The 21,765-nt window shown below is 41.4% G+C and overlaps 1 protein-coding gene across 5 annotated transcripts; it reads right to left on the reverse strand.

Annotated features, from left to right (window-relative positions):
• Nucleotides 1-349: 349 nt before the first annotated feature.
• On the reverse strand, nt 350-19,654 carry LOC134347673 (BTB/POZ domain-containing protein KCTD18-like). Of its 5 annotated transcripts, none has more exons than XM_063050051.1 (7): nt 19,638-19,654; nt 18,237-18,432; nt 17,382-17,593; nt 12,956-13,149; nt 10,767-10,861; nt 5,482-5,584; nt 350-3,601 (listed from the first exon to the last, which is right to left on the reverse strand). In XM_063050051.1, exons 2-7 carry the CDS (start codon nt 18,391-18,393, stop codon nt 3,037-3,039), a joined length of 1,326 nt encoding a protein of 441 aa, XP_062906121.1. In that variant the 5' UTR covers nt 18,394-18,432; nt 19,638-19,654; the 3' UTR covers nt 350-3,036. The 5 variants fall into 5 exon arrangements, with proteins under 5 accessions (XP_062906121.1, XP_062906124.1, XP_062906123.1 ...); XM_063050054.1 differs by lacking the exon at nt 19,638-19,654 and adding an exon at nt 19,604-19,620; XM_063050053.1 differs by lacking the exon at nt 19,638-19,654 and adding an exon at nt 19,343-19,401.
• Nucleotides 19,655-21,765: the final 2,111 nt, after the last annotated feature.

The raw sequence follows: 21,765 nt of genomic DNA on the forward strand, positions 1-21,765 counted from the left end.
CACTGGGTGTGTAGGGCTCAGGGATACAAGTAGCCTGAACTGTGGACTGTAAACAATGCACCAGGCACAAGAAGACGACAAAGAAAGAAGCCAGCACTCAGACTAGGATGCTGGAATATACGGACCATGACCACTGGTATATCAGATGACTTTTGGGAGATCAGCGACACAAGCAAGACAGCAGTGATTAGCAATGAACTGTTGAGACTCCAAGTGGACATCGCAACGCTCCAAGAGACACGTCTCGCAGAATCGGGAACCCTACGTGAGAGAGACTATACCTTCTTCTGGCAGGGGAAGGGCTCAGACGAGACCAGAGAGCAAGGTTTATTTATCAGTGATAGCTTTATTAAGGCATTGCTTTAAGATCTAATTTCAAATAGCGGTTTTGCATTTGTTTCTTTTATTCTAAACCAATGTACGCATCTGGGTTCAGTATCCAAAACTGATATTCTATTTAATTAACTACAGCAATTGGTTATTAAGATTGGATGAAATAATAGCATCAAAGAGTCATACAATAATGAAGTGTCTTTTCTTATGTGGGAATTATTTTATCCAAGGCTTATCAGTGCCATTAAACTGAAAATGACTTATGAAGCACTGATAACTGGAACAGAAAGATACAAAAGTGGGAAGACTATGAGAACAAGCACAATCATGATTTATTTTCTAGAAAAACAAACAGATCACCTGTACAATATGGAGCATACAAATTAAATATAAAACTGTAGCCAATAATGGTTTTACATTAAAGCATGCATCTCCAGCATATCTGTTCCGTTCTCACACACTCATGATAGAAATAGATTAAGTGACTTGCAGCAGTGCAACAACTCTTGAACTTCTCTAAGTGATGCATTTGAATACTGCTCTCCACTCAAGTTCTGTTGCATTGTGCCTGAATGTACTGAAAACACCAGCTTCTGAGCACCAATAGCTCATTGTCCTAATCACACAAAACTTCTTTTCTAGGTATAACCCCCAAACATAAGGCCTTAATCCCAAAGTAAATTGTTATTGTTATAATTGACTTGAGTCAGAAATTTTTTCCCCTAAAAACTAACCAACTAAGTCATCCTAACAGAAAAGAACTGATTAACAGGCTAACCAAATATATCAAATTAAAATGGACACATATACCCAAGCAAGAACATGAAACTTCATGAGCCAAACACAAAGGAAAACTGAACAAAAGATAGTCTGTGCTTTGTGACTAGGCAACATAGTTACCTTTGCACACCTGATAAAAACACAACTTTGTTTTAAGCTATCTTAATTTATTGTCAGAATAAAGAAAGGGACATTCCAAAACCTGCCTGATAATGACATATTTACACAAAATAGAAACAGGCAGATCACCAACCTGCAGTTTACAACAACCCCAGTCAGTCTGATAACGAGTACTTCTGTCTGGAGTGAATAGAAAGAACTTTCATTATGCACCCTAACGCATGGCATAGCTAAAATTGGTAACTCAAAACCAGTAGGGATTTGAAAGATTTGGCAAGCAATATCAAAAAACTCCACTTCCTTAGCCCGTAAAATTTACAAATTAAACTTAAAATCTCATGCTCCCTAAATTGTTTGTCTAACATGTCGGCTGTCTCTTTCACAGATAGTTGCACAAACACAATGTAAATAACGTATTATAAATGGCAAAACGCTCCCCTACACCAAGAACATGAAAAAATGAGGACAGGTAGTGTTTACAGAAGGTGCAATTTGTCAATCAAAATTTTCTCTATTTTGCATGCCCATTATTACTAGTTGATCAGATACACTGTTCTTTGAGGATAATTTAGCTGCTGTTCATTCCATTGCTTGGATGCTGTAATAAGCAGCATTCTTTCACTTTACACCAGAATCCACTTGTTTTGCTTTAATTAAATGGGCTGAATTCAGATGCATGGTTTACTGGAAGGTTCTCATCTGTCAGTAAAGACCATTGATTTAAAAGACATTATAGACTGCACATGATGGAACTTATTTATTTATTTTTACTTAGAGATACACACGGAACAGGCCTTCCAGCACGGGAACCTTCCTATTTAACACTAGCCTAATCACGGGACAATTTACAATGACCAATTAACCTACTAACCAGTATGTCTGGACTGTGGGAGGAAACTGGAGCACCTGGAAGAAACCTGCGTGGTCACAGGGAGAAGGTACAAACTCCTTACAAACAGTGCCAGAATAGAACTCTGAACTCCAACACCCTGAACTGTAATAGCTTCATGCTACCTAGACGTCCCAAATCTCGAACCTGGAACAACACACAAAAAGTTGAAGAAAATCAGCATGTTAGCCAGCATCTCCGGAGGAAAATGGGCAGTTAATGTTTCAGGTAAAGACCTTCCATCGGTACAGATAACTTTTTTGTTCCACTGTGAATGCAGATATGAGGTACAAACTGCATACATATTTATTTTGTGGAAAAGCAATGGTTTTATGACTAAATCTTTAATTTTCATTTGAAAATTATTTTACCAATTTCTTCACACTTGCAGCTGTTTATTCCACAGACCACAATTGCTCTACAGCAGCTGGAGCTTGTTCACTACTTGGTACTAATGTTGAGAATTTGTAGGTCACTTCATTATAGATGTAGGAGATGGAGAAATCATAAACATCTAGTCCCTGTGTCCACCCACACATACTCTCTCATACTCACTCACTCATACACACTACTCCAGGAGGGCAGATGAATACTTATTTAGGCTGGAAAGCTTGATAATTTTCTCAGTCATCCACTAAAAGTGCTCCATAAACCCATATCATCATCAAAACAGGAGGCGGCAATGTTGATCTGATCAGAGGTCAAACCTATGTTCTCTTTGATCAGTATTAAATCTGTTGAACTACCACTGAAACAACAAAATTTTCCACTTTTACCTAAGTGACTCTTATGACTTCCTGATCTAGCAATGACATTTCTTTGGAAATTATGCTAATCCTCAACAGGTTTCAAACACATTTTGAACAAACCATATAATGGTCTGTCCTCTCTTCTCTCTTGCAAGGCTCAGCCATCTATCCATTCTCATCCTTTTTCCTAGAACTTTCAGATATATCCTCTAGACAGTCAGCCATTGCGCTCACTGAACTGGACGTCTGAGGGTTTTCTGAAGCTCTACGTTGAGGGTCTGTATTTATATCACTTTTTCTTTTGGAATCATCTGCTGGTGTTACAACAGTTGCTGATGGTGGCTTTCTTTTCAATTTGATCACTCTATTTACTATTAACTTCTTCTCCGGCATCTTGACTGCTCCTGTACATCCAGAGTCTACTGCACTCCCAGCATTTTGGAATTTGACATTCGAGTTTTGGGCACCTGATCCAGATGATCCCCTGTCACTGGAAGATGCTGTCCTGTGGTTTACAAACTCCACTGTACTCGGTCTCTTTACAGCTGTGGTTCTGAGATGAACCGAGGAGTTTAATGCAGTCTTTGGAGTTGCAGCTGGAGTTGATAGTTTGACTAATCCAGAATTCTTCACTTTAATCCGGGTGCAGGTGGATGGGCCAGAAAACTCCACAGGCTTGTGAGTTTTTTTGGGTCTTTCCAATTCTATCTCATTTGCAACCACAGAGCGCCTGGAATATTTAACGTAAAGGTTAAATAAAACAAAACTAAAAACATTAGTAAATCTGATTTATTGCTACTAATAACTTCCTAAAATTAATCTATTGGTACACATTTTGTTTCTTTCACAATACAGTGAATTCCGCTTAATTGGGACACATCGGGACAGTACATTTTAGTCCAATTAAACGGGTGTCCCAATTAGTCAAAGTTTCATGGAAATAGTTAAAAGGTATAAAAGAAGACAAACTACTGTTTAATTGAGTAACAATTTATATATGTAAATAAAGTACAGGACAAATTAGAACACTAACAATACCACTACAGTACTATAAAGCTGCATATTAGTTCCTAATGGTTTTTGACGACTATAAATGAACAAAATCAGTGCAGATAATGAACTGCCTTCATACAATGCTTTAGATGATTGCATTCTCCAAATTTCATTTTCATCGTAACATTCAAGGTGATTAACCTAAAGTAGTGAAATTGTTTCATTTTCACTCCTGGCTGTGCCTGCCATCTCCAAGCCTAAATGCTTGAAATCACAGTGAGCAAAATAGTTCTGAATTGTCTTACTGCTTATTTGTCACCAACTACCAGTGACAAAAATCACTACTGTTTGAACACAAACACACACAACTGACACTATTTAAAAACTGACAGTGTAGAGTCTATTGACAATGCAAGTGCACATGACTGACACTAGTTTGAAACTGATCAGCAAGTCTCCTGTCCCAATTAAGCAGCATAGTGTCTTAAATAAATGAAGGGAATCCCAGCTATTTTCCTGATTTAGTTTTTGTTCTTTAAGAGTTGCCTCAAATATACGGCTGCCTGATTAATTGATGGCTCAATTAACTGGAATCCAATGTACTTCAATATCTAACTTCTAAGTACTAATGCAACATAAGTACTAAAGAGCAACATCTGTGGGAGTTGGTTAGGGGGGTGAGGAAGGGAGGAAATGTCACTGCTTTGATTCAAAAACTACTACTCAATGCTGAGTTCCTCTGGCAGATTGTTTGTTGCTCCATTTTCCAGCATCTCCACTCTCTTGAATCTCCAATTTATATACAAACCTTTTGTGAATTAATTATAAATATTAGGAACAAGTGGGGAATTTCCCTGTTTTGACGATACATAGAGTGAAGTTCAGCAAAGTTCAATGCTGAACAAGGAAGTAGATCTTTCTTCTGCTATGAGTTTGTGCTACGGAATCAGAAACTAATCATCTTCTTTAAAGGTAATTACAGCCTCCAGAATGGCACAGATGTTATGACATAAGAAATGGCAATATTTTAAGCTATGTTCTTGAGTTCCTTTATCAGTGGTTGTGAATTTATTTTCCAAGTTCTTGGAACAAGTCAAGGAGAAAAGGAGAGAGAAACTAACAAAGTTGGGACATTGACATGCTTTGAGGTCCCACTCAAAAAACAGTATTGATAAAGGAAGTAAGTTAATCCAAATAGTAAAAAAAAAGTTAAAGGGAAAGTAAATATTTAAGATTTGAAGTGAACAGTGAATTTAGAGTGCAACAACAGCATAAAATAGCATTTTACCTGAAGATATATTTTCCTAACAGGGTCCTCAATCTCACTGATTTTTGTGGTAATTCCATTTAAAATCATTCTGATTAACTGTCTTTTATAGTAGTGACTTTCAAGATTTTCTTCTCAGCAGAATCCTCCAGAATGCACCAATAATCCTGTACACTGAATAACTATTTGTAAGAGTCCTATCATTTCAGTCACAGATTTGCAGAAACAGACAAGGTATATGAAGAATCAAATACAAAAACGGAAGACAGCGCTGGAATGTGCTGATTCTATTCTGCACAAAATGAGAACCAAATCTTTGTGATAAAAATACATGATGGAACATAACCTACCGTTTCTGAATTGGTGCCACCATCTCCTTGGTACCTTGCAATGGTCGGCCTTCAAGTGTCCAACATTCTATCAACTCCTGCGGCACTCTCCAATAACTGACACCTGTAGGTAATACAAGAAAGAGTCTATAACTATATGCCACAAAAAATATAGTTGGAAGACCAAGTCACAATTATGGTCAAAAGGAATGCACATGATACAATCATGTATATTTTGTTCACACCAGAACCAAAACAATAAAAATTGAATACAAATATGATTTGTGCAAATTATATTATGGAAAAGATTACATCCAATGACATAGCTGCAAATTCCTTCTTATCACAGTGCATCTGATTATACTTCTATTTCCCTGAAGGTAAAAGATAATCTTAGGAAACAAGATTTGACATAGTATTAGAACAGTTTTCTTTATTCTGTACATTTACTTCAGACGTGCATGGATGATCTGGACTAATGCTTCATTATTTCTAAAATTACTTCTTGTGGAAATGTCAAATCTGTAAGCCATGCACAGAAAATTACCATCATTTTTCTACAACAGTATTGTAGCTTGAAAGCAAGAAATACAATGGTGAAACTGCTATCAGAAATGTGATTTTCTCCACTTGGTGATCAATGCCTGTAACTAGCAACATATCCTTTATTTTAAAAAAAAACAGGACAGTTCTTCCTGTCAGCCTTAATATCCCATCTCTCAATTCAGACATACCTCTGGTGTCAGAATAAAAAAGCTAATGTTTTGTGTGATGTGTCTCATGCAATCAGTTGCTCACTGTCTCCAACTCTATATTTTACCGTCCGAAAACAAAAAGCATAATAACGATATCTTTATGTGCTGGTGAGTGATGCAGGTTTTTTGTTACACAGGTTCATTCATTTTGTGGTTTATAAAAGGCTTGAATTTCTGACCCAGAATAATGAAATTGTTCTGCAAAAATGAAGTTTTGAATGTAATGTACTTTGCTTCATCAATTCAGGATGAATACCTGGTTAAAAGTGAGGTTGCAGGAAATGAAAGGCAAATTCAGATAGAAATTTAGGCTGCTGGAACATGCAGTGAAATTTCACACATGTACGATTATATAGATTTTCTGCAGAATCGCTCACTGTGGAAGAAACCAGCAGTAGCCCAGAAATTCGAGAAGGTCAAAGGGTTAGAAGTGAGTGCAGCTGCTATTACTAAGGAGATGGTTAGGAAACTAAAAGGGTTTCGAAGGAGGTAGCTCAGGAGATTGTAGGGGCATTAGTAATGATCGTTCAAGGATTACTAGATCCTGGAATAGTTCCAGAGGACTGGAAAATTGCAAATGTCACTCCATTCTTTAAGAAGGGAGGAAGGAGGAAGAAAGGAAATTATAGGTCAGCTAGCCTGACTTCAGTGATTGGGAAGACGTTGGAGTCCATTATTTAGGATGGGGTTTCAGAATACTTGGAGGCACATCGTAAAATAGATTGAAGTCAGCATGGTTTCTTTAGGGGGAAAACTGGTCTGACAAATCTGTTGGAATTCTTTGAGAAAATAACAGACAATATAGACAAAGGAGAGTCAGTGAATGTTGTTTACTTGGATTTTCAGAAGGTCTTTGACAAGGTACCACACATGAAGCTACTTAACAAGATAACAGCCCATGGTACTACAGGAAAGGTACTAGTGTGAATGGAAGATTGGCTGACTGCCAGGAGGTAAAGAGAGGGAATAAAGGGGGCCTTTTCTGGTTGGCTGCCGGTGACTAGTGGTGTTCCCCAGGGTTCAATGTTGGGAATGCTTCTTCTCATGTTTTATGTTAATGATTTGGATGATGGAATTGATGGCTTTGTGGCCATGTTTGCAGATGATTTGAAGATAGATGGAGGGGCAGGTAGTGTTGAGGAAGCACTAAGTCTGCAGAAGGACTTAGACAGATTTGGAGAATGGGCAAAGAAGTGGCAGATAGAACATCGTGTGAGGAAGAGCATGATTATGCACTTTGGTAGAAGGAATAAAGGCATAGTGCATTCTCTAAAAGGGAAGAAAATTCCAAAATTCGAGGTGCAAAGGACTTGGGAGGCCTCGGCAGGATTCCCTAAAGGTTAACTTGCAGGTTGAGTCAGTGGTAAAGGCGGCAAATGCAATGTTAGTATTCGTTTAGAGAGACTAGAATATAAAAGCAAGGATGTAATGCTGAGGTTTTATAAGGCATTGGTTACACTGCACTTGGAAGTATTGTGAGCAGTTTGGGACCCCTTATCTAAGAAAAGATGTGCTGGTATTGGAGAGGGTCCAGAGGAGGTTCACCAAAATGATTCTGGGAATGAAAGGGTTATCATATGTGGAGCATTTGATGGCTCTGAGCCTGTACTTCCTGAAGTTTAGAAGAATGAGTGGGGGAAATCTCATTGAAACCTATTGAATATTGAAAGGTCTGGATAGTGTGAATTGGGGGAGGATGCTTCCTATAGTGGGTGAGTCTGCGATCACAGGGCACAGCCTCAGAAGAGGGATGTCTATTTAGAACAGAGATTTTTGCATTGACTTTGTGAAAATCTAAATGCTCACTCTAAATCCTCCTGAATGACTTCAGTGCCAGAGTGGAAGAGACACAAAGCTCTTGAAAGGTGCATTGATGAAGTAAGGGAAGCTAATCCTTAATGAATTTTCCACTTGACAGAATGCTTGGGGCATGGTCATTATTAACATCTTGTCTTAGCAAAAAGACAAACACAAGAACTCAAGGCAGCAGACCTCAATGGCACTGCGCTGTAATAGGTACCAATGAACTGTTGGACTGACCATCACTAATCTGCCCTATTATACCCATTAGTCTGGTCCCAAAACAATGATATAAGAAACAGTGCCACAACAATATCAAAGTTGAAAGACTCTCAGACAATGCCTCAGGGATAACATCCAATCAAGTAGCAGAAGATGCAGAATGACCACAGTATCTGAACCATTCGTAAGTCCACCACAATAAAACAAAATCCATGCGATCTGGGATTTAACTAAATAAGAACAAGGTATTCTTAAAATTGAAGCCCCATCACAGCTCAGCGAGAATAATACAGCAAAAGGCACCTGAGGTCTGAGATATATAAAAATTCTGTGACTTATTTAACAGATGGTGCTTGGAAGGATGGATAACAATGTCGTATCTAAATACTTCATTAGTGTCAAGACCTTCTACTGCTTAGTCATCCAAGAGCCTAGCCTGCCAATAGCTTAATGGAGGAGAGGGATTGACATTAGAGAGGAAGTAGCTCTTCACAGAGGATTGTACTTCACCTAAGAATTCTTGACACTCTTTCACAACATCCTAACCAGTCCAGTCATGCTGTCTCCCCAGAATGACAAGTTAAAAAGGCTATACATCAGCTGCAAAACGTCAAGACCACTTGCGTTCTAAAATGTGGCAATTGAGACGTTTCAATAAAATTCAGACACACATTTACAGCCTCATCTCTCAGACCTGGGAAAAGGAATGCATGTCTGAGAACCTTAAATAAAATATAATCCTGACTAACTTCAAGACTGTGCTAACTACAGGAATCCTATTGAGGAAATAATCAAGAGCTTCTTCAACTGGTACCTCCTAGTGGCTGAAGAATTGCTATCTGACTCACAGAATGGTTTGTGTTGTGCTCATCAGGAGCTACAATGAAAATGATGTTCATTGTATGATAACTCAAAGAAAAATGCAGGTTTCTCTTTTCCTTACAAAAACATCAGACTTTGTCAATGTGAGGCACTAAGAAAATCGTTTTTAGATTTAGCCTGAAAAATTTGCCTCTGTTTTACATCTGTGATGTGGTGGCTGGCAAGTTGACGTTCTAACCATTGGGTCCAGTAGACTGAGTGCAGACTGGAGTTAGACAAGGCTACAGCATTGCTCCAACTTTTTTTTTAGTTATTCCTGTCACAATATTGCACCTCACCTCTTAACAAGCTTCCTGCTGGAGTTGAACTAATCTACAAGAGGAATTGGAAATGATTCGACCTGCATCATCGTCACTCCAGAAAAAAGATCACTTCAATCTTAGTCATCGAGCTGCAGCATAAGAATGATGCCTGTACATGAGTGCACTGTCAGTGCTTACATTCCAAGCTGTTGTTGATGCATCCACTGAAGCACTAAAGATAGGCCTTGCATTAAATAACTACAAAAAGTCTGCACTAACTTGCACCCATTTCCAAATACCAACCCAAGCACTTAATGTCAATCTTGAGATGCTGGAAAATATAAATCACTTTTCATTACTTGGGAATTGCCTCTCGGAGGAGCAGAAAGTTGAATTTAGCATTATCTTCAAAGTGCCAGTGCAGCTTTTGGCATCTGAGGGAAAGTGTTCTGAGATCAAGACCTCAAAACCATCATAAAACTCATGGTCTACTTGGCATTAGTGTTCTCTACACTCCTGTATGCTTCTGATACAAGGACAATCTACAGCACGACATTGCAAAGTACTGAATCTACAAAACCCACCTAATCTACTAGCAGGATGAATCCTCTCCAAGCCAACACCCCCATCTTTGAAAATATACTGAAATAGATGTTTCAGTCCAACAATTTACCAGAGGTCAAGGAAATGCCTTAAACATGCCTCTGGAAACCGTCTTAAAAAATGTGGTATTCTTGTTATCTTGTGGGAATCCTTCCCCCAAGAACATTCAAAATGAAGCGAGAACCAGGATGGCACTGAGTACCTCAAACGATTGTTGAAAGCACACAGAAGTCCAGCACCACTTCTTCCTATAATATACGACCTACATATTATGAACGTCCAGCTCCAGTAGTTGCAGAGCCTGAATTTTCTACACCGAACTTGTGAGCCATCTCAGAACCCACAGAACTGGAGCAAAAGGAAGTCATCTTTGATACGGCCCACAACTACATTTCCATTTAATGTAGAACCACTTACATTTAAAATCCTCCTGTCCTAACGAGCTGTGAGACTGCAATAAACAGAAATGATCAAAGCTGTGGTTATATTTCTATCATTACTTCCTGAAATGCTAAGTATTCTAAATTTTAAGGTTTAATCCTACTCTGCCAAAAAATTATTTGGAATTTGACCAGCAGTTGATGAATAAGATCTAGATCCCTCAGGATATGTCTAAGAAAACTTTCCATTTACCAAGATTTCTGACAGTTTACCATAGTAATAAGCATTTAATAAGAGCGATTAACATATCTGCAGATGAAACTGGTGGTGAACTTGGTGATAATCCAAAGCTTGACTTGTGAGTTTTACAGCTTGCCGTTGAAGTTTTTAACGTTTGTAGGTTGACATGAGGGATAAGTACCTCGTCCTTCCCAAGAGTCAAAAGCATCCATCATTTTCTTCAGTTCATCAGCAGAGTAGTAGCTCCATATGTATTGTAAGTTGTTTCCAGCTTCCCTGCAAACACAGAAATATGAAGCAGCAGGATACTTGGACATTCAAGTTCAACTGAAGCACAGTTGTAATAGATGGAAATATTCCCCACATATCATTATCTTCCACATTTCCTCAAGAACTCCCCTCAGCTTTTCCTTCTCAGAGAGATCTTTCATCTGTCAAACAAATCCACTGCACCTATGGATCACTGACTCTCTAGGCTTCTTTTTTTACACAGACAGTAGTGGTGTGGAATGCACTGCAAGGGGTGCTGGTAGAGGCAGATACATAGGGACATCTAAGAAACTCTTAGATTGGCACATGGATAGAAAAACGGAAGGTTTAGATCAATATTAGAGTAACTTAAAAGGGTGACACAACATTGTGGGCCAAAGGACCTGTACTGTGCTATAGTGTTCTATGTAACATAATAAGTACAGTATGGTGAAGAAGTCTTAGGCACATATACATAGCTAAGGTGCCTAAGACTTTTGCACAGTACTGTATTTGTCAATGTGGAGACCGAGTTTGCAAATCTGGTGGGAGCAAAGGATGTTAGGAATGGCGAGCGTGGAGCGCTGTGGGAAAGGGGTGGAGGAATGCCAGGGACAGGGGGTGGTGTGGGTGCAGACATGCCCGGCCCTGAGTCACCAGGCAAGGTTATTTGATTCCAAACAATTGATCTATTGATCATTACAGAACATAGATTTTGTGCGTCCCACTCCTTCCCCTCTCCATTCCCCTTTTGCCAACCATGATTCCCCTCTCCCTGCCCCCCTCCCCACTCCTAGTTCACAACAGAGACCCATACCAGAAACACATTCATCATCAGCTCAAACGTGTCATGAAATTTGGTTGTTTTTTTTTGTATTTGTGGCAGCAGTACAGTGCAACACGTAAAATTACTACAGAAGTCTTAGGCACCCTGGTGCTACAGTATATATATGCCAAAGAATTTTGCACAGCACTTTATATAAATGTTTATGCTAATTAATGCCCCATGCTTTCACAGCTTGGCATGTGTGGTGGAGGCATCAATGGGAATGGGTGAGGGAAAACAGTAGAGTCAGAAGGTTGGGCCATTAGAGAAAGGTACGGGTGCCCATGGAGGGCGGGGCTGCAAAGCAGTCAAAAGCACCAGGGGAGGGTGGCAACCTGTGAGAAAGGGAAAGGAGGCAAGGTGAATAGGGGGTTAGACTGACACTGAGCAACCGGCAAGGGAGGTGGACAATGCATTCAGTGGAAGAGTACAGGTGTAAGTGGAAAGCAAGGGGGAAAGGGTGCAGCCAAGTTGGGGGGGAGTGGTAGGCAAGCAGCTGGATGTTACTACAGCTGAGAGATTCAGTAGTGAGAATGAGATGTGCAGAAAAGAGGGAAAGAAGGGAATGAGCTTTTAAACTATGTTGGACATTAGGTTTTATAACCCCTCATAATCAGTGACACCGGGCTACTATAACACTTTACTAGTGGACTGGCATGGTAAACTTAACTGTTAACTCTGCCAATTAAATATATACAATAAATTGTCTACTCAAGAATACTAGTTAATAAATTGGAAACTGTTAGATATTAATAAGGTAATTCAAATTCAGTTTGGCAAGTCAAATCTAGGTATCCAATAGCTCACAGGCAATCTCCAGCTTTAATCCGCTGTAGTTCTTGAAAAGTAATTAAAAAGCAGAATTCTTTTGATTAACAATTTAACAATCCTAACATCCTTTAGGGTGGTGGGGTGGTGATACATCTCTACCAAAGGAAGTGCAAGGTGCTCCCTCCCTCCACTAGCCTGCAGGTCGCCTGTGGGCAAGCTGTGGAACCTGCTTAGCCCCCAAGATCAGTGAAGCTGTGGGAGCTGGAGGTGGATGGTTGTATGAGCAGCTAGTACATAATCACGTCCTGGTTACGCAACTACTGACTCCAGGCAGATAGTCTCTGAAGACACTGCCCAGAAGAAGGAAAAGCAAACCACTTCTGTAGAAAAATTAGGCAAGAATAATCATGATCACCATGATCGCCTACATCATACGACATGCACGTGGCATATAGTGGTGATGATGATGAACATCATTTAAGCGAAGTAAACACAACATACAATGCAGAGTCTACCTCTTTTACCTCTTAAAGATACTTTTGCTTTTTATTCTACCTCCCAGCTGTTTTTCAATGGCTGCAATCCCTTCAGCCTTTGATGTAAACACGCCCAGGATCTTGCTTTCACAGCTGGCACCACAAGTATTGAGATAGTGTAAGACCCACACCATGGGGTTTGTACAGATTAAACCATAGGAGTCACACATGTCTGTCAGGGCCTGTATTAATAATAACAAAGGAAATGTATTAAAATTTAAAAAAACTTAGGTAACTTTCACATATGATCATTGGACATTTTTAAAATTAGGCAGTTGGCAATCTTGGTCTATAAATAAATTTCACCTGTATAAAACCAACACATAGGTAACCTCAGTCATCATGGATTGCTAAGAGTTCTTTATTGGAATCAGCAACCATACGACTGGAAAAGGTGAAATTAAGAGATTCCACTATTTTGTTTGAACTATGCCTTTGATATCACAGATATTACATGGATGGTGACTGAGTATTGTGAAAAGATGAACAGAGCCAAAAACTGCAGCCAGAATGTACATGCATTTTCCCTGACTGGGCTGCAGTTATTGTGCCAATAATTCCCCTGGCTAGACGTAATTAAAAAAATAGTGCTGAAACACAAATACAAACCAGCACAAAAGACCACAGCAAACACAAACACAAGCACAAGTAATTTGGGGGATAATTCATAGGAACATAGAAACATAGAAAATAGGTGCAGGAGTAGGCCATTCGGCCCTTCGAGCCTGCACCGCCATTTATTATGATCATGGCTGATCATCCAACTCAGAACCCCGCCCCAGCCTTCCCTCCATACCCCCTGACCCCTGTAGCCACAAGGGCCATATCTAACTCCTTCTTAAATATAGCCAATGAACTGGCCTCAACAGTTTCCTGTGGCAGAGAATTCCACAGATTCACCACTCTCTGTGTGAAGAAGTTTTTCCTAATCTCGGTCCTAAAAGGCTTCCCCTTTATCCTCAAACTGTGACCCCTCGTTCTGGACTTCCCCAACATCGGGAACAATCTTCCTGCATCTAGCCTGTCCAATCCCTTTAGGATCTTATACGTTTCAATCAGATCCCCCCTCAATCTTCTAAATTCCAACGAGTACAAGCCTAATTCATCCAGTCTTTCTTCATATGAAAGTCCTGCCATCCCAGGAATCAATCTGGTGAACCTTCTTTGTACTCCCTCTATGGCAAAGATGTCTTTCCTCAGATTAGGGGACCAAAACTGCACACAATACTCCAGGTGTAGTCTCACCAAGGCCTTGTACAACTGCAGTAGTACCTCCCTGCTCCTGTACTCGAATCCTCTCGCTATAAATGCCAGCATACCATTCGCCTTATTCACCGCCTGCTGTACCTGCATGCCCACTTTCAATGACTGGTGTATAATGACACCCAGGTCTCCTTGCACCTCCCCTTTTCCTAATCAGCCACCATTCAGATAATAATCTGTTTTCCTATTTTTGCCACCAAAGTGGATAGCTTCACATTTATCCACATTAAATTGCATCTGCCATGAATTTGCCCACTCACCCAACCTATCCAAGTCACCCTGCACCCTCTTAGCATCCTCCTCACTGCTAACACTGCCACCCAGCTTCGTGTCATCCGCAAACTTGGAGATGCTGCATTTAATTCCCTCATCCAAGTCATTAATATATATTGTAAACAACTGGGGTCCCAGCACTGAGCCTTGCGGTACCCCACTAGTCACCGCCTGCCATTCTGAAAAGGTCCCATTTATTCCCACTCTTTGCTTCCTGTCTGCTAACCAATTCTCCACCCACACCAATACCTTACCCCCAATACCGTGTGCTTTAAGTTTGCACACTAATCTCCTGTGTGGGACCTTGTCAAAAGCCTTTTGAAAATCCAAATATACCACATCCACTGGTTCTCCCCTATCCACTCTACTAGTTACATCCTCAAAAAATTCTATGAGATTCGTCAGACATGATTTTCCTTTCACAAATCCATGCTGACTTTGTCCGATCATTTCACCGCTTTCCAAGTGTGCTGTTATCACATCCTTGATAACTGACTCCAGCAGTTTCCCCACCACCGACGTTAGGCTAACCGGTCTATAATTCCCTAGTTTCTCTCTCCCTCCTTTTTTAAAAAATGGGGTTACATTAGCCACCCTCCAATCCTCAGGAACTAGTCCAGAATCTAATCATAAAGAAGTTCTCTGCATACTACATAGTGTCAAAGGACCATGCTGGAATGGGTCATAAATCCCATCACGAAATTCTACCTCAGTATTCACTTCCTGACTAAGCAAATCAATGGTGTAGAAGACTGATATCTTAAGAATAGTGCCACTTTCAGTTGCTATTTTTAATGAAGTCCACAAGCAGTCTGTGAGGAATTAGGGTGTTTTTCTGGGTAGCATCCACTTTGGGATAAAGTAAAGGCAGACTTAAAAAGACAGGAATATGAAACAACATAATGAAATGCACACAACAGGAATTCTGCAGATGCTGAAAATTCAGGCAACACACATCAAAGTTGCTGGTGAACGCAGCAGGCCAGGCAGCATCTCTAGGAAGAGGTACAGTCGACGTTTCAGGCCGAGACCCTTCTTCAGGACTAACTGAAGGAAGAGTTAGTAAGAGATATGAAAGTGGGAGGGGGAGGGGGAGATCCAAAATGATAGGAGAAGACAGGAGGGGGAGGGATGGAGCTCCCTACGCAACTCCCTTGTCCATTCATCCCCCTCCATCCCTCCCCACTGATCTCCCTCCTGGCACTTATCCTTGTAAGCGGAACAAGTGCTACACATGCCCTTACACTTCCTCCCTTACCACCATTCAGGGCCCCAAACAGGCCTTCCAGGTGAGGCGACACTTCACCTGTCAGTCGGCTGGGGTGATATACTGCGTCCGGTGCTCCCAATGTGGCCTTCTATATATTGGCGAGACCCGACGCAGACTGGGAGACCGCTTTGCTGAACACCTACGCTCTGTCCGCCAGAGAAAGCAGGATCTCCCAGTTGCCATACATTTTAATTCCACATCCCATTCCCATTCTGACATGTCTATCCACGGCCTCCTCTACTGTAAAGATGAAGCCACACTCAGGTTGGAGGAACAACACCTTATATTCCGTCTGGGTAGCCTCCAACCTGATGGCATGAACATTGACTTCTCTAACTTCCGCTAATGCCCCACCTCCCCCTCGTACCCCATCTGTTATTTATTTTTATACACACATTCTTTCTCTCACTCTCCTTTTTCTCCCTCTGTCCCTCTGACTATACCCCTTGCCCATCCTCTGGGTTCCCCCCCACCTTGTCTTTCTTCCCGGACCTCCTGTCCCATGATCCTCTCGTATCCCCTTTGCCAATCACCTGTCCAGCTCTTGGCTCCATCCCTCCCCCTCCTGTCTTCTCCTATCATTTTGGATCTCCCCTCCCCCTCCCACTTTTATATCTCTTACTAACTCTTCCTTCAGTTAGTCCTGACGAAGGGTCTCGGCCCGAAACGTCGACTGTACCTCTTCCTAGAGATGCTGCCTGGCCTGCTGCGTTCACCAGCAACTTTGATATGCGTTTAATGAAATGCACAATAGTTTAGACAATGTTTACTGTGGTGCCATCTGTTTGTGAAGTGTTAAAATAACACCGCAAATAAGAACAATGAATAGCTTTGTAGTAACAGTGCCTTAATAAGTGGTTTTATAATGACAGACCTTGTGGGATGAGCAGGTGACTGTGAATATGGGAGAGCTAAACCTATTGATGTGTGTGTTAATAATGAACAGTTTAGTACTGGGTGAAAATTTAAGTACATCATCATGCATGTACACAAAAGAACAGATTGCTATTTTTGAAAACAGAAATAAAAGTATTACTAGAAAAAGATTCCCCAAGGGACCTTACGTCCATTCAGGAGCTTAGATGAGACTATAGTTTTATCAAAAGGCAGTTGATACTATAATCTTACCCAAAGCTTCTGAGTTTCAGAGCCTCAATAGGCTCGGAAATATCAACTTCAAATATGCACCTTACTCGGACTGTGAAACTACATTCTCCTAACTCAGGTGGGAAGGGTCAAGTAACCGAGCCAAGAAAGACCAGTAAAATTGTCTTGATTTTTGAAGGAAGATCCAAGACGCAAAGATGTGGAGGGACAGAGTTTGTGTGGGCTGACATTGTTAATTTTTACGTTCCAAGATTTCATCAATATTTACATTATCTTGTCATAAAATTTACTCAAAAGTAGCTGAATGCTGATTTAAAAGTCTTTCCAAAATAAATCTAAAGCTTTACGAGCAGATATACCCTGGCTCCCTTGTTATTTCCCAATTCCATTAGAATTATCTAATTGAACAAAAAATAGCATATCTCCAACTAAAATTACATATTCATTTCAAGTCTAAGGTCGAACCTTTGGTTCAGTAACTCTGAATTTAGTACCACAAACCTTTTTGATTTCAATATTTGATTTTGAGCAATGTCTCTCCATCTCACTGGATAAATAGTCTGTCAAACTGTAGGGATAGGGAATGCCAAAGTAATCTGCCTCCTCCTGCAATGCGACACGAGTTCTTGCTTCCTCCGGAATGCAGAGTTCTCCATGCAGATAATCCAGGAGATATTTGAAGAGTTTTCCATCCCGTTCAATAAGACAAGCTCCTACATTAAAAGATTGCATATTAGACTCTAAACTTCAGCACTGCAAATTTAACATTCAAAGAATTTAGTTGGTACCTCAAACAGTTTATTTTCTAACCAATATGCCTCATGTCTACTCCAATCTATGACCAGCTAATACATGCTGTACTCAGCTATTGCCCCTCTGCACAGTAATACTTTCAAGAAAAAAGGTGCCTAAGGAAAATCTGGGTATATTTATCTCATCTCCTTCTGTCCACTTAAAATATGCATATAAGATACAATATTCTTGATCAGTTCGTGGGGAACCACATGCCAAGGGACTATGCACTTCAAGGAAAATTCTATATAATGTTCTCAAAGGTAATATAAGGTATTTTGGATGGTAGGTGAAAGCTGCCTCATTTAACTGTGCACATCAAACAATTGAAACTTATGGCAGTAAAACAAAACAACTCTTCAATGATCAATTGTTCATACCACTTGCGGAAACAGTATAATACTCTGGCTTATTCAATTATTACATCTGCAACATTTAGAAATCCTTAAGATTTTTATAAAAGTTCATTTGGTTTCTCCCCCCAAAAAATGGATTTTGCTTGTAAATAAGTAACACAGCATGAATTGTGTCATATGAATTATGATTGATAATAACCCTTGTTACCTGATTCATCTAGTTTCAAAGGAAATCGTCCACTAAACATAGCACTAAGCATTGAGTCTTTAAAACGACAGAGGGAGTTTCGTCTTGCTGTAAAGAAACAACCTCCCACATTTAATCGGAGGATCTCAGAAATAGCTTGCCCCTCACAAGCCTCCATGATGTGCAACAGTTGATCACTCCATCATTGAAATTATAACTGTAGAAAAGTAAAGATACAAGGAAAAGTTTGCTGTCAGCAATAAAATTCAAATATTACACAGGATATAAAATGCATTGGTTAGTAGCCAGCATGCCTATCTAGCAATAACAAAATGCTAACAAAAATTGATTTAGAGTTGGCAGTGTTCAAGTTGGTTTATGTCTTTGTCAAAGTAAATTTGTTATCGAAGTATGTATATGTCACCATATAATTACCTTGAGGTTCATTTTCTTGCAGACGTTTACAGGAAAAACAACAGAATTTATTAAAAATACATAAAGTAGCTAATAGATGATGTGCAAGACATATATATATAAATAATAACACAGCGAACGTAAGCTGTACAGTCTGTCGGTTGTGGAATCAATTCAGAGTTGAGGTGAGTGAAGTTATCCACACTAGTCAGGAGCCTGATGGTTCTAGGGTAATAACTGTTCCTGAACCTGGTAGGACCTAGGATCTTGCCTGATGATAGTAGCGAGAGGAAAGCGTGGCCTAGATGGTGGGAGTACTTGACAATGAATGCTGCTTTCTTGTGGCAGCTCTCCTTGTAAATATGCTCAGTGGTGGGGAGGTCTTTACCTGTGATGGACTGAGCTATATCCACATTTGCTGTAGGCATTTCTACATCAGATCAAACTGCTTTATTTATGCACAGGTGACCATCTTCTGTGAATAATTTGTCTTCATTTGCTTCCCAAACTGTACATAAATATAGCTCAATGCTTATAGACCTCTCAAACAAATAGACCCTGCAGATATATAGGAAAGGTAACAGAAAACCAAAGGCAAGATTAAATCTACTTCAGATTTCAGGTGGTGGAGAGATACAGATCAACAGCTTTGAAAGTTTATTTTTTATGTTGTAAGCTCTTGGTTGATCAGAGCCTAAGCTTGAGCCACCCACCTCTCTCCCCTTCAATTACGGCTCAGGCTGTTTGCTCCCTTGCTTAGGGCTCAACCTCCCAACTCAGTATCCACACCCCTCCCCATCCCTTCACTGAGGGGCTCTCCCTTCCCACAGTGTTCCCCACCCATTCATCCTCCCTCCTCTCCTCGCTGAGGGACTGCCCTTTCCTCAGAGCTCCACCCCTCTCCGACTGTGAATATGAGCTCCTCACAGCCAGAACTCCCTCCCTTGCCACGAAGAAAAGGCACGAAAATCTACCCGATATCCTCCCCGTACTCGCACTGTCACTCACCCCCAGGCGCAGGCTGATGACGCGCAACTGTCCAGCCCGCGCAGCCGCAGTCCCTACACCTCTGGTGCTGGAAGTGCTGCTGCTGCCCCCCACGTTGGACCGCAGTACTGCAGCGTGTGTGCCGTCGCTGGATCCTCACCTTTTTGGGGCGGGGTGCTGACCACACCTGCCTGGCTGTTGTATCTGTGGGGGTACCTCGGACTCGGGACCAGCCCAGGGCTGCAGCTTTGCACATCCAGTCCAGTCCGGGAAAAACAATGTCTTTGTTTACCAGATTTACAATCCAAACCACTTCAGAGAAAGGCATTTTTGTTCAAGCCATTCACAAAAGAAATGCAGACGAAATGTGAAGGAATATACTGTGTTCGTAAACACAATACCTCCGTATAGTATGGTAACCAGCAATGTTTCTTTTCCAAAGTATGTAGGCAAAAAAGTACGGTGACCACATGATACAAATTGCGGACATCCCACCCTGCAAAATCTCATTTCAGGGAGGTAGCACCCCCGCCCCCCCCCCGCAACCCCGTACTCCCTCCCCTATTGACCTGCAAGGGTGTATGTAATACTTTGTTTAGTGATTTTGTGTAATCTGTAAACCAAGTTGGGTATATACAGAAAATGTGACATTAAAATATGTACTTATATTATCATGCAACACACATAAAAGTTGCTGGTGAACGCAGCAGGCCAGGCAGCATCTCTAGGAAGAGGTGCAGTCGACGTTTCAGGCCGAGACCCTTCGTCAGGACTAACTGAAGGAAGAGTGAGTAAGGGAGTAAGAGAAAGTTGGAGGGGGAGGGGAGATCCAAAATGATAGGAGAAGACCGGAGGGGTAGGGATGGAGCCAAGAGCTGGACAGGTGATAGGCAAAAGGGATACGAGAGGATCATGGGACAGGAGGTCCGGGAAGAAAGACAAGGGGGAGGATGGGCAAGGGGTATATTCAGAGGGACAGAGGGAGAAAAAGGACAGTGAGAGAAAGAATGTGTGTATAAAAATAAGTAACAGATGGGGTACGAGGGGGAGGTGGGGCATTAGCGGAAGTTAGAGAAGTCGATGTTCATTCCATCAGGTTGGAGGCTACCCAGATGGAATATAAGGTGTTGTTCCTCCAACCTGAGTGTGGCTTCATCTTTACAGTAGAGGAGGCCGTGGATAGACATGTCAGAATGGGAATGGGATGTGGAACTAAAATGTGTGGCCACTGGGAGATCCTACTTTCTCTGCCGGACAGAGTGTAGGTGTTCAGCAAAGCGGTCTCCCAGTCTGCGTCGGGTCTCGCCAATATATAAAAGGCCACATCGGGAGCACCGGACGACTGTTTGGGGCCCTGAATGGTGGTAAGGGAGGAAGTGTAAGGGCATGTGTAGCACCTGTTCCGCTTACACGGATAAGTGCCAGGAAGGAGATCAGTGGGGAGGGATGGGGGGGACAAATGGACAAGGGAGTCGCATAGGGAGCGATCCCTATGGAATGCAGAGAGAGGCGGGGAGGGAAAGATGTGCTTAGTGGTGGGATCCCGTTGGAGGTGGCGGAAGTTACGGAGAATAATATGTTGGACCTGGAGGCTGGTGGGGTGGTAGGTGAGGACCAGGAGAACCCTATTCCTAGTGGGGTGGCGGGAGGATGGAGTGAGAGCAGATGTATGTGAAATGGGGGAGATGCGTTTAAGAGCAGAGTTGATAGTGGAGGAAGGGAAGCCCCTTTCTTTAAAAAAGGAAGACATCTCCCTCGTCCTAGAATGAAAAGCCTCATCCTGAGAGCAGATGCGGCGGAGACGGAGGAATTGCGAGAAGGGGATGGCATTTTTGCAAGAGACAGGGTGAGAAGAGGAATAGTCCAGTGAAGCACCTTCAATTACTCCAAAAGACTGAGGTTTGGTAAAATACTGAAAGGTTTTTATTCGCTGTACAATACGACCTCCACAGTGAGTGTCTGCCCCAGGACTGAGGGGGAGGGGCAAGGCGAGCACCTTTATACAGGACTCTGTGGGAGGGGCCACAGGGGCAGTCAGCAGAGGTGTGTGTCCAGACAGGCAACTGAGTTACCACATATATACATGGTTTACCACATTCACCCCTCCTTTTTTTAAAAAGAGTCCCGCGGGGTGAAGTGACTGACAATA

Source organism: Mobula hypostoma, chromosome 6, assembly GCF_963921235.1.
Source record: "Mobula hypostoma chromosome 6, sMobHyp1.1, whole genome shotgun sequence".
Taxonomy (NCBI): Eukaryota; Metazoa; Chordata; class Chondrichthyes; order Myliobatiformes; family Myliobatidae; genus Mobula; species Mobula hypostoma.